Raw genomic sequence first — 11,685 nt, 5'->3', positions numbered from 1 at the left:
TTTTTAATGATGGTGACGGTGGTAGTTGATGGTGGTATCGGCGAGTAAGAGATGATGATGATTGTTGTGGCCAACAATTACACTTTTCCGGCGGTGGTGGTTTTGAGAAGAAAAGGAACAGTAAATGAAGTTTATTTTCAAATGTTTATATCAAATTGCAACGGATGTCCTTTAACTATATAAATGTCAGAGTTCATACTTTATGTTTAAAAAAGCCTAAGTCACATTCTTTTCACTCACGGTGTTAAATTTCTTTGTCAATTTCAATGACTTTTTTGGCAATTACCAAACTACCCTTACCCATTATATCTTATAAATAATGCATTTAACCCAACTACTTTTTTTACCAAAAATAACAAAAATAATCCATCCATCAAACCAAATCAAAACATCAGAAGACACAAATAACACACAAAGGCTTGCAACTTTGGCATAAAATCAACCAAATAATTTAAAAAACGGCTCCACTATTCTCATACCCCTATTTTCTTATTTTCACATTCCTAGATGTATACGGGTCGTATAGAATGTTGTTGCACAGAAATAAATGCAGTGGAATGTTTTTTTTTTTGTTTTACATGTATGCGGGCCGTATAACATTGTACGAGCCGTATACAATTGTATACGAGCAATATATGTGTATTTTTTGTGAAGTTTGATCAGATTTTTGGGTTTTTAACATCTGTATATAGGCCGTATAATGTTATACGACCCGTATATAAGTTTTTTTTTTTTTTGTAAAACCCGAACAAAGGTTTAATAAGCTTTAGTAATTGTTTAGATAGTGTTTTCCGTATTATTTAGAGATATCGAATTATGTTACGAGTTTGTAAAACGTCTATGTTACAATAGTATTTGCCGTATTATTTTTTATAGAGTAAACTTCCGTTTTGCTCCCTGTGGTTTGGTCACTTTAACGGTTTTGCCCCAAACCTTTAAAAATAATCATTTTCCTCCAATAGTTTGCTATGGTTTTTCCATTTTACTCCCTGCCTCTAACTCCATCCAAATTGTCTGTTATCTGAAAGCGTATTTTGGTAACTTCAAATATAAAAGTAAGGGTATTTTAGTAATTATATATAGAAAGATTTAATAACTTATTAGTATTTCAAAAATCAAAATTCACATACATGTAGTATACAGACACTCTCTTTTCTCTCTCTCTCTACATAATCTATCTCTTTCTTCTCCATCACCAACCACCAACACCCACCACCGATCACTACCCCACCTCCTACAACCGCCATCACAGCCACCTCACAGGAACCCACCTCCTACAATCGCCATCACAATCACCTTCTATGACCACCATCACAGCCACTTCCTTCGACCAAAATTAGGGTTTTTCAACTCAGTATTGAGCGTGATTAAAGGCGGCAACAGAGAGATGTGAAGCTAACCCTAAACCCCTCTTGCTTGAGGGAACGAAGGTGTGAATAATATCCATAACTTTTCCACCATTTCTCAATTTGTACTCTAAGTAGGCTTTCTTGCCCTTTGTCTCAAACCTCTTATCTCTCTCGTTCCATACTATCTTCGGGGCCTCTGCCGTTGCTCCGCCGCTTCTCGTCGCCATTTCTTTGTTGTGGTCTACAGGTAAATTGCATCAAGGAAAATACTATAGCTTCATCTTCAATCTTCAAACTATTGAGGGTATGAAATTAGGGTCACTCATATCAGAATTGTTGTTGCTGTTGCTAAACTTCTTAAAATTGAAATGGGCGACGGTAATGCCACATTTTGATTCAGTTCTTGCTTCTTGTTTATTGGGGGTTTGCAGGAAGAAGAACAATTGAAGGGACTTGTTATTTTGTGCAAACAAGCCATGGCCTAGTCCCCGTTTAGTTTTCTTGTTTTCCTAATTTAAAGGAGTTGTGTTTGGTGAATTGTAAGGTAGGTTTTGATTTGCCTGTGTTGGAAGTGATTGGGTTTCAGTTGTCAACTGAGTAGCCGGATGAGGGGGAGCATATGGTTAGTGGGGTGGTGGGTGGTGTCGGCAGGCGGTGGTTAGCGGTGGTTAGCGGTGGTCGGTAGGTGATGGTGCAGGATGGTGGTTGTTGGTGGGGAGGTGGTTGATGGTGAGGCTGATTGATGGAGGAGAGAAAGCATGTAGAGAGAGAGAGAAAATATAGAGAGATAGAGTGTATGTGTTTTATATATGTATTATTATATATAATAATAAAATATCAAAAATATGGGAAAAGACTAAAATGCCCATCATGTGAGGGGCATGTGACTGTTTTTAACATTGCAAATGGATGCCGTTTGGGGCGTGGAGTAAAATAGATATAAGTTAAATAGATCAGGGAGTAAAATGGCTATTTTAAAAGGTTTGGGTCAAAACCGTTAAAGTGACCAAACCACAGGGAGCAAAACGGAAGTTTACTCTTCTTTATATATATCGGATAAGCAAAACATGTGCATATGATAAGCAATACGATAACAATTATTATACAAACAAGATAAAATGTAAACTGTAAACATAAGATTAATATTTACAATGTTTTACATCTAAAACAACAAAAGATAAATATTTACAATGTTTAAAAAGTAAAATAACATAACCAAAAATACAATAAGCAGCTACCACGATAGTGGTGGTGGTGGTGGTGCAGCGCCAGCTCGTGAAGGTAAAGGCGCGCCAAAATGCATAGCAATAATTGCGAAGTTGCACCCCTAACTGAGATAAAGCTATTGATAAGTGGGGATTAGCGCCGACTTAGGTTACTAAGGGTAGAGGGTATAGGTTTGGGGAGTTGGGTGTTTGAGTGGGAGTCACCGATCGGTGACCACCCCCACTTGATTGAGTTGGGTGTTTGAGTTGGAGAGAGTGAACAAAAATCGGTGATTGTTCACCAATGTGATTGAGAGGAGAGGAGAGGAGAGGAGAGACCAATCAAGTTTTTTTTTTTTTTTTAATTGAGGATACGTAGTGATTGAGTGTAAAATGGAGAGTAGAATGGAAAGTTGACATGGCATAATATTATTGGGTAGGATTTCACTCAAACACCCTAGGGTGATTGACTATACCCTCCACCCTAAGCACCTTTCAAAACTAAGATTTGCTAATGTGAGGCGGAATTTTGTGTTTTGTAATATTAAAAATTTATGACGAAAACAGCTATACCCTCGTATACAAGACATGCGAGGGGATTTAACTTCAGTGTCCATAATTCATATCATTGACTAAAAAGATGTACCTTTTGGACAACTAATCTCAATTCAGTTAGGGAATCCGTAAACCTATTTAAAATTTTGTCATGTATACACTAGACAATGGACATTTTTTAACACTCACTTTGTGGTGACCCAATAAGAGTTTTGACTGACATCAAACGCGATTCCAATCGGAGTTCTGATTCCATCCCAAACCCGAACTTCCTTTGTTTCCAACTGCCTGTAATGGCTCAGTTATACCCTTCATGCTGCTTCCGAGTGCCTCTCCCTGCAAGGTATAAAAATGGGTGAGCAAACGACGTAAAACTATAATCTAATACTTTGAAAACCATCCGAGTGTTCATGCTTACTTCTTTCCAGCCCATTTTTTCTAGAATTCTTCTGGCATAACTCCCGTCTCCAAACGACATTTTCAAAGCTTCGGATGCAGCTTCTTCAGGAGTAGCGGAAACAGGGGATGAACATGCTGGATCAACATCATCTGCTGATTTCTTTTGTCCGGGGCCCACACCAAAACCGCCATGCAGAGTTCTTCTCTCTGCAGCTCTGTCTCTGTATACATTACCCTTATGCTAACAAAAACAACCCGAGATTAGATTCAAAAAAAAAGAACATGATGATTGTAAAAAATCAGAAACGGTCCGTAATAAAACCGTCAGGTGTCATGCATTTTTTATTTATTTTTGAGTTAAGTGCCATTTACGTCCCTGTGGTTCGTCCACTTTAGCCATTTCAGACCAAATTTCAAAATTGTACCATTTTCCTCTTTGACATTCTCGAAACATGCCATTTCAGTCCACAAAACTAACCGCAGTTAAAAAAACTCAGTTAGCTCAGGGGTAAAATGGTCATTTTACATAGTGGTTCGGAGTGGTTCAGAGGTTTTACATACCCTCCACCGTGCATCAACCTCCGAACCACTGCAAACCACGATGTAAAATGACCATTTTACCCCTGAGGTAACTGAGTTTTTTAACTGGGGTTAGTTGTTTGGACTGAAATGACATGTTTCAAGAATGTCAGGAAGGAAAATGGTACAATTTTGAAATTTGGCCTGAAATGGCAAAAGTGGACAAACCACAAGGACGTAAATGGCACTTCACTCTTTATTTTATTTTTTTACAGAACTCACCTTTTCGGATAAAGAAAGTTCCTTTTCTGGTCCATCTTCTTCAACGTGAACTCCTATGCATTTGGGTTCAATATGCTGCCTTGACTTGACTAGTGTTTGACTTTCGTTGACCATTGATAGCTCTGGAAAGCCCCAATCTTTTGTCGGGTTTGAGGAATCATAAGACGACAAGGAAGCTAAATAAGAAACTTTTGGAGTCCTTAATTTGTACACCCGACCTGATCTAACCCTAACAAGATCAAGATGCACTTCACATATTGGTGCGGTTTTCAATACCCGACCACTTGAAGGCATTGAGGGGTGGAGTTTAGTGTCCCGTTTCACTAATCGGCCCACCAATCTTCGTATACGACGTTTTCTGATCCTTTTGGTTTCTTTTACCATTGACCAATCCCACAAGTCAACAACTGGGTAATCAGGTACAAGTTCTTTGTCTAAACGGACTGGCTGACCATATTGTGCACGCCACATTTCTTCTTCCTCAAAAGCATCTATAAAGCAATGAAATGGGCACCAAAAAGTTTCAATAAGTAATGACTATTGATCCATTAGCAAAATAAGATGTCAACTAGTGGGTTACCACCCACGCTCCGCAACAGGTTCGAAACGTAGATAAAAATTAGCAAATCACGAGAGTTAAAGTTGTTTGACGTTTTAGTTAAGGGGCTAAACATGTCATTATTAAAGTTGAGGGCGCTAAACCTTGGTTTAAAAAAGCGTAAAGCACACAAAAGCAACAAGGTCTAAAATCAAAGCGCAAAGTGCAAATCGCAAAAGCGGTGGGCTTTTCGTACGTGAGAGGCACAAGGTGCTTATATATTTTTTTATGTATATCCTATAGGCTTTTAGCATCCCTTACCTAAAATATAGTGATTAATAAGGTTTATATATGATTTAATGTATAAATCATATAATGTACAACCTTTTTAGCTGCATGTATAACACTTTAAAGCACAAAAACACCTTTTGTACAAAAAGCGTGCGCCTCAGTGGGATTTTTTTTTCCAAAAAAGCTCGCTTTTTGTACAGAGCTCGCTTTATGTCACACAAGGCGCAGCTCTTTGCGCCTAGGGTCGCTTTGCGCTTAAGCGCGCTTAAGGCACGCTTTTTTAAACCAAGGGCTAAATATGTCAGTATTATCGTTGAGGGGCTACAGTTGTTCATTATTAAAGTTGAGGGGCTAAACTTGTTTTAGTTAAGGGGCAAAACTTGGTTTAAAAAAGCGCGAGGCGCTCCGAAGCGTTTTGGTTCCAAAAGCTTTAAAGCTTCAAGCGCGTAGCGAGAGCTTCACATATTCGAAGCGCTCAAAATAAAAAAAAATATTATACACATCAATATGACCTATTCTACTTGTTAATCAATAATAAACACAAAAACATGATTAAAAAACACACTTAAGACATAAAAAACATAGTTAAAACATAAATTAAAGTCGAAACACACTTAAAACACAAACATAAAAACAGTCTTTAATCAATAATCATCATAATCAAGTACGTATTCATCTCCATCATCACTCAATAAGATCATCTAGCTAATAGTTAGTAGCTATGCAGATAATGCGGTAAAATAGCGGAAAGCGGTCAAGGTCCGCTATATGATATATAGTTTATAGCGGTGATATAGCGGTAATTTTTATACCATGCATAATTTATGTATTTTTATATATATATATATAAATATATCTATGAAAAAATATATATAAATTCACAAGTATGAGGACTAAATATAAACTAATGAAGATGGAGGGGGTTATATTATATGTTAAAATACCCAAACTTAAATAACCCTAAACATCCTCACTTTCATCATACGCCGTTATCCCACTCCCTATCTCTTCTTCACTGCTGCAAGAGGAACGGTCGCATCCACATTCACACTGTTCCCAGATACACATTCTTTAGACGATGATGATGATGATGGATGCTCTATTCCGGTTACAGCAGGGAAGGTAAGGTTCAATCAGCATGTAAGGTTCGATCAGCATGTAAGGTTCGATTCAGCAACTTCGATTAGCCACCATTTCTTCTCTATTATTACCTAGCAACTAAGGACCAAGCAGTACACTCTTTGACTTGGGTTTTTAATGAGTTGAAGCTATAACCGCTATATAGGTTTCCAAATAGCGGCCAAATAGCGGTATTTAGCACCGCTATAGGCCACCGCTATTTGGACCGCCACACACCCTGAGGTCCGCTAACCGCTATAGCACCGCTTAGGTTAGTAGCAAAAGTTTAGGACTTATATGTTAGAAGTTTTGGGTGTGTGAATGAAAGTCTCAAAAGGTGGTAAATACTTTGTCCCACATTGGTGTGGGAACAAAGTGAGTGGTTGTTTATAAGGTGTGGTTGTTTATAAGGTAAAGCCTTTACTACTCCATTGTAACTTTATGACATGTTTTACCACAAGTCCTACCCGCGCGCAGAGGGGTGCAAAAAATGAGTTTCTGAACTGGAATTTGGTTGAACTAGTGCGTGCCAGCACGTCCTGCGAACATGAATGCCGCTCCGAAATCCCGGGCCCGCGAACATTAATGTTGAAACAACGTTATGAAGCATCGTTTTTTGCACCTGATTAGGCCGAGGCGTCACCTCAAACCATGGTCGCTTCGGGCTTAAAGCTCGCCTCAAAACGCTTCACGTGTTTTGACGCTTCAGACCAAATAAAGCATTTTGCCAAACCCTTTGCTTTAAGCTCGCTTTTTTAAACCAAGGGGCAAAACATGTCATTACTAAATTTAAGGGGCTAAACATGTCATTACTAAAGGTGAGGAGCTGAAGTTGTTTATGATTAAAGTTGAGGGGCTAAAGTTGTTTGATGTAGTCAAGGGGCTAAACATGTCATTATTATAGTTGAGGGGCTAAACATGTTCTGGGCTAAAGTCGCTTATTATGAAAGTTGAGGGGCTAAAGTGGTTTTAGTTAAGGGGCTAAACATGTCCTTACCAAAGTTGAAGGGCTAAACATGGCATTATTATGGTTGAGGGGCTAAGTTGGTAAATGCCAAAGTTGAGGGGCCAAAGCTGTTTGAGGGGCCAAAATAGCATATTTCTAGTCAATATGCACTTCTGCGTCTACAACTAGTAAAGTACGCTAAAATCATCAACGTATTATATTAAATACAAAACCGTAAAGTCGTAAACATATTAAGGAATCGCAAGAACCTTCATCTGCAGCAACTCCGCATTCATCGACGACTTCATGAGTCTCATCTGGGACCCATTCTCCCTCTTCCAGTTCATCAGCCTTATCGTTCTCTACACCTAGACAAAAATAAACCTGTTTTAAGTCTTAGTCAAAGTCAAACCGTAGCAAAGTCTCTGCAAAGGTAACTAAAAGACTTTTGACATACCTTCTGTTGGAATAGATAAACAAGTGTCATCCGCACCATCTGTTGTTTGGGTGGAATAACCCGACAGATAAAGTTCAATAAGAGTGTCTTCTAGCCTAAATACATAAACAGATAAAGACATTAATAGAGATTTAGAGTAACCACATAAACTAAATTTCCAAAATTCAAACAAAAAAATAAGAGTAAAATGCCATTTTCGTCCCTAAGGTTTGGCTAGTTTTGCAACGTTCGTCCAAAGGTTTGTTTTTTCGCATTTGGATCCAAAAGTTTTGAAATCTTGTCATTTTCATCCGGCTCATTAACTCCATCCATTTTTCTCTGTTAAGTCAGGGGTATTTCTGTTTGTTAACTTAAAGGGCAATTCGGTCTTTTTAGGGGTATTCGGTCTTTTTACATAAAGTGAAAGGGACCGAATTGCCTTTCAGTTAGCAAAAAAGACGGAAATACCCCTGCCTTAACAGAGAAAAATTGATGGAGTTAACGATCTGGATGAAAATGGCAAGATTTCAAACCTTTTGGATCCAGATGCAGAAAAACAAACCTTTGGACGAAAGTCGCAAAACTGGCCAAACCTCAGGGACGAAAATGGCATTTTTGTCAAAAATATAATTACTGAGCCAAAGTAACACCATTCAGAAGGCGGTGGTAGATTTTCAGGCACGTCATTGGTTAAGCACTCGGTGTCACCGTCCTCGAACTTAACTTCATCTGTAACCTTATTGCAAGGTTCATGCTTGTAAGACTCATAATGAGCAGAATTATCATCGGCAGTAATTATGCTCTGATTAGCATTGGATGGATCAACCTGAATCAATAACATAGCTTTACGGTTACCAAAAATCAACAAATTTGGATCACAAACGAAGAAGTTAGGAACCCAACAGAAAATCCAGATAAGAAAGAGAAATGAACTCACTTGGTCGGTTTCCCATGGCACGTAACTGCCATTTTCAAATTTGTAATACAGACCGTCTTTGCTGCTATAATACCAGCCTGCAGCTGGATCGTGATAAAATCCACTACTGCAAGAAAGCAAAAAGGTATGTCCAGTTTAATACTGCAAATAAAAACTCAAGCAGCTATCAAACTTGGCATTAAGATTTTAGAAAATAACGTGTGTCCCCGATCAGGCTCAACCAACGGGCCTGTGCTTGGGTAAGCCCTGCACATTGTTCCTGATCCAGCCCACACCTCCTCCTTTAAAGAAGGGCCAACCACTTGATGACAGATCATTTTTCCTTGGCTTCTACCTTCCATGAATTCCTCTCATACTCTCCCCAGCAGACTGTCTCTCTGTACTTGATACGCTCCCTATATGTACATACTAACACGGATCATATAGGTATTGACTTGACCGTTAGGTTATAGCCTTGGTTTTGAAGAGTGTGTGGCATTCCGATGAGTATTGACCCCAAAAGCAGATACGTGATGTGCAATGCGCGAAGCGCACACATCAAGTATACGAGACGTTCGTTAAAAAATATTACAAATAATTCTTTAACTTGTTAACTTTGAACACTAAATTTAGGATATTCTCCTCATCTCTAGCCAAAGTTGTTCAATTGACGGTCTGATTGTTCAAATACTCGATACACATTGATCAACTGATGGTCAGATTTGTTCAATCAGATTTAAAAAACTCAGACCCAAAGCAATCGCAGTCCAGTACTCCAATTAGTTCAAAATCTAGTCAACTGTATAAGGTGCCGCATCATAGTTGTTAAAAGCCATCGCCTCTTGCGCCTAGGCCCATTTTTCAGGCGAGGCGAGTCAGTTGCGCTTTAAGTCGAAGAAATTACGCTTTAATTCTCCAGGTGATGGTTTAGGCGCACATTCCGGTGAGATTCCTAGATTCCGGAGAGTTTCCGGCCAAATTCTCTAAATTCCGACAAGATTCTAGCCAGATTTCTTCTTTTATCCAAGGAAAACTACTTTTCTACACTAATACACTAATATTTTAGAACTTTTTGTACTAAATAAATGATATAAAGTGTTATATAATAGATTTTGGTTATATTATTTAAAGAATAGTACTCTTTTTCTAATACATAAAACATTTTTTTTTCATTATGCGCTTTATTTTTCTCAGGCCCTCGCTTTTTTTGCGCTTTGCTCCTAGGCCGCAGGCAAGACCTATGCTCCTTGAGTGCGCCTAGCGCCTTTAATAACTATGCGCCGCATCATGCGGTACGATCTCATCACCACTCCATGTGACCCACGCATTATGTGTTGCTAATGCGCACATTTTAAAGCCAAGGCTATAGCCTCGAGACCACTTCTAGTTCTAACGGGTTTTCTCCATGTTGCAGCTTATCCCCATTCTCTGAAGTGCTAGAACAGGTCCAACCCGACCACGACAAGTACAGTTAAACTTTAAACTTTCAATAAATCCTCACACTTTTTTCGACACATCACTTCTGGTTTCAGAACTAAATGCATTGCATACTTCCGGGCTCTAGATATAATCTCCCTCATATATTTGACAAAATGAGATCACTTTTTCTATTGAAATTCAATCCAGTGATCGATACAAACCACAAAGATTCAAGCACATCTAGGGGTGCAAACGAGCCGAGCCTGAGCTCGACCAGGCTCGAGTTCGAGCTCGATTAACTTATGAGAGCTCGAGCTCGGGCTCGACTCGATTCGAGCTTTGTTTTCAAAGCTCGAGCTCGGCTCGTTTGTATTTTCTCAAGCTCGAGCTCGGCTCGGGCTCGGCTCGTTTATTATCTATTCATTAATATATTAAATAAAAATAATATAAATAATAGACTTTTTAGCCTCGCGAGCTCGATAAGTGAAGCTCGGGCTCGTTTACTAAATAAGCTTATTTTTAGGTTTGAGGTCGGCTTGTAAACAAGTTTAAATAAGCTTGGCTCGACTCGGCTCGTTTACACTAAGGCTCGACGAGCCTAACGAGCTTCACATGTGAGGCTCGAGCTCGGGCTCGATAAACAAACGAGCTTTGTTTTGAGGCTTAAGCTCGGCTCGGGCTCGACAAGGCTCGGCTCGTTTCAAGCTTTTTCTCGAGCCGATCTCGAGTAGCTCGCGAGCCGCTCGGCTCGTTTGCACCCCTAAGCACATCTAAACTATTAAATCAACAAAACCCTAGCTTACTCATGAAAACGAATTACCACAATCAAAATATAGAAATTCAAACTCTGAATCTTCAGAAATAATCTAACATGAAACTAATTCCACAAAGCAATCGAGCAACTCAACGGTAAGACGCTTAATGAAATCACTGGTGTGGTGATAACAAATAAAGTGAAATTTCGATAAATTAATGTCGAACCTTGCATGATAATACAACTGTGAGTGTTCATCCCATTGAAAGGAATCTTCGTTGTTTCCCGCCATTTGTGATTCCCCTTTTTCTCCTCCGCCATCCGCCGTCACAGTCGGAAAATTTTGGGTGGTGGACGGTGGTTGTGTGATCAGCATTTTTGTATGAAATGAAACATGGGCCAACAAAGATATACAAAGGCCCAAAATAAGCCCATGTTTGAGAGTTGTATTACAACTTACAAGACCCATTTGTGATATACGAGTCGCGGTTTGATTCGTTGTGAAGCAATAATTAGTACCAGTTGTCGAATTGAGCGTTGTGAGAACCATATGTTGTATGCTAGTAGTTAATTAATTGATAGATCGTATTTCGAGTGTTGTGTAAAGTTTTACGGTTTATCAATTTAGACACTTGTCTATATCGTTGATTTTTTTCACGGTAAAACTATTATATATATGTTAAAAGTTAATTGTCATTTACGTCTTTATAGTTTGTTCACTTTTGTTCTTTCAGACCAAATTTCAAAATTGTATTATTTTCCTTCCTAACATTTTTAAAACATGTCATTTCAGTTTAAAAACTAACCCAGTTAAAAAACTCAGTTAACCTAAGGACGTAAATGGCACTTAAATCCCGAGGACGTAAAGGACACATAACTCCTATATATTTTTTAAACTTACTAGTTTTGTCATCCCGCCGCGTTGCGGCTAACTTCTTTTATTATTTAGTCTGTGTT

At 38.8% G+C, this 11,685-nt stretch overlaps 2 protein-coding genes across 2 annotated transcripts; both read right to left on the bottom strand.

Moving 5' to 3' along the window:
• Nucleotides 1–1,336: 1,336 nt before the first annotated feature.
• Nucleotides 1,337–1,576, bottom strand: LOC110934456 (acetyltransferase At1g77540). The gene has a single exon (XM_022177490.2). The coding sequence runs from the start codon at nucleotides 1,574–1,576 to the stop codon at nucleotides 1,352–1,354; it is 225 nt and encodes a 74-aa protein (XP_022033182.1). The 3' UTR covers nucleotides 1,337–1,351.
• Nucleotides 1,577–3,071: 1,495 nt separating this feature from the next.
• On the bottom strand, nucleotides 3,072–11,171 carry LOC110935965. The gene is made up of 8 exons (XM_022178315.2): nucleotides 10,956–11,171; nucleotides 8,577–8,682; nucleotides 8,290–8,465; nucleotides 7,661–7,755; nucleotides 7,473–7,571; nucleotides 4,310–4,800; nucleotides 3,528–3,749; nucleotides 3,072–3,445 (listed from the first exon to the last, which is right to left on the bottom strand). Exons 1-8 carry the CDS (start codon nucleotides 11,102–11,104, stop codon nucleotides 3,332–3,334), a joined length of 1,452 nt encoding a protein of 483 aa, XP_022034007.1. The 5' UTR covers nucleotides 11,105–11,171; the 3' UTR covers nucleotides 3,072–3,331.
• Between the last annotated feature and the right edge of the window lie 514 nt (nucleotides 11,172–11,685).

The sequence above is a fragment of the Helianthus annuus genome, chromosome 4, assembly GCF_002127325.2.
Source record: "Helianthus annuus cultivar XRQ/B chromosome 4, HanXRQr2.0-SUNRISE, whole genome shotgun sequence".
NCBI classification, from domain to species: Eukaryota; Viridiplantae; Streptophyta; class Magnoliopsida; order Asterales; family Asteraceae; genus Helianthus; species Helianthus annuus.
This window is presented reverse-complemented; position numbering and strand designations above follow the sequence as displayed.

Coding starts and splice junctions, on each gene's coding strand:
- LOC110935965 (XM_022178315.2), bottom strand. CDS start 11,104: ATGCTGATCACACAACCACCGTCCACCACCCAAAATTTTCCGACTGTG. Junction 8,683..10,955: donor CAGTTGTATTATCATGCAAG/GTTCGACATTAA, acceptor GCTTTCTTGCAG/TAGTGGATTTTATCACGATC. Junction 4,801..7,472: donor CGGAGTTGCTGCAGATGAAG/GTTCTTGCGATT, acceptor ATTGCTTTATAG/ATGCTTTTGAGGAAGAAGAA.
- LOC110934456 (XM_022177490.2), bottom strand. CDS start 1,576: ATGGCGACGAGAAGCGGCGGAGCAACGGCAGAGGCCCCGAAGATAGTA.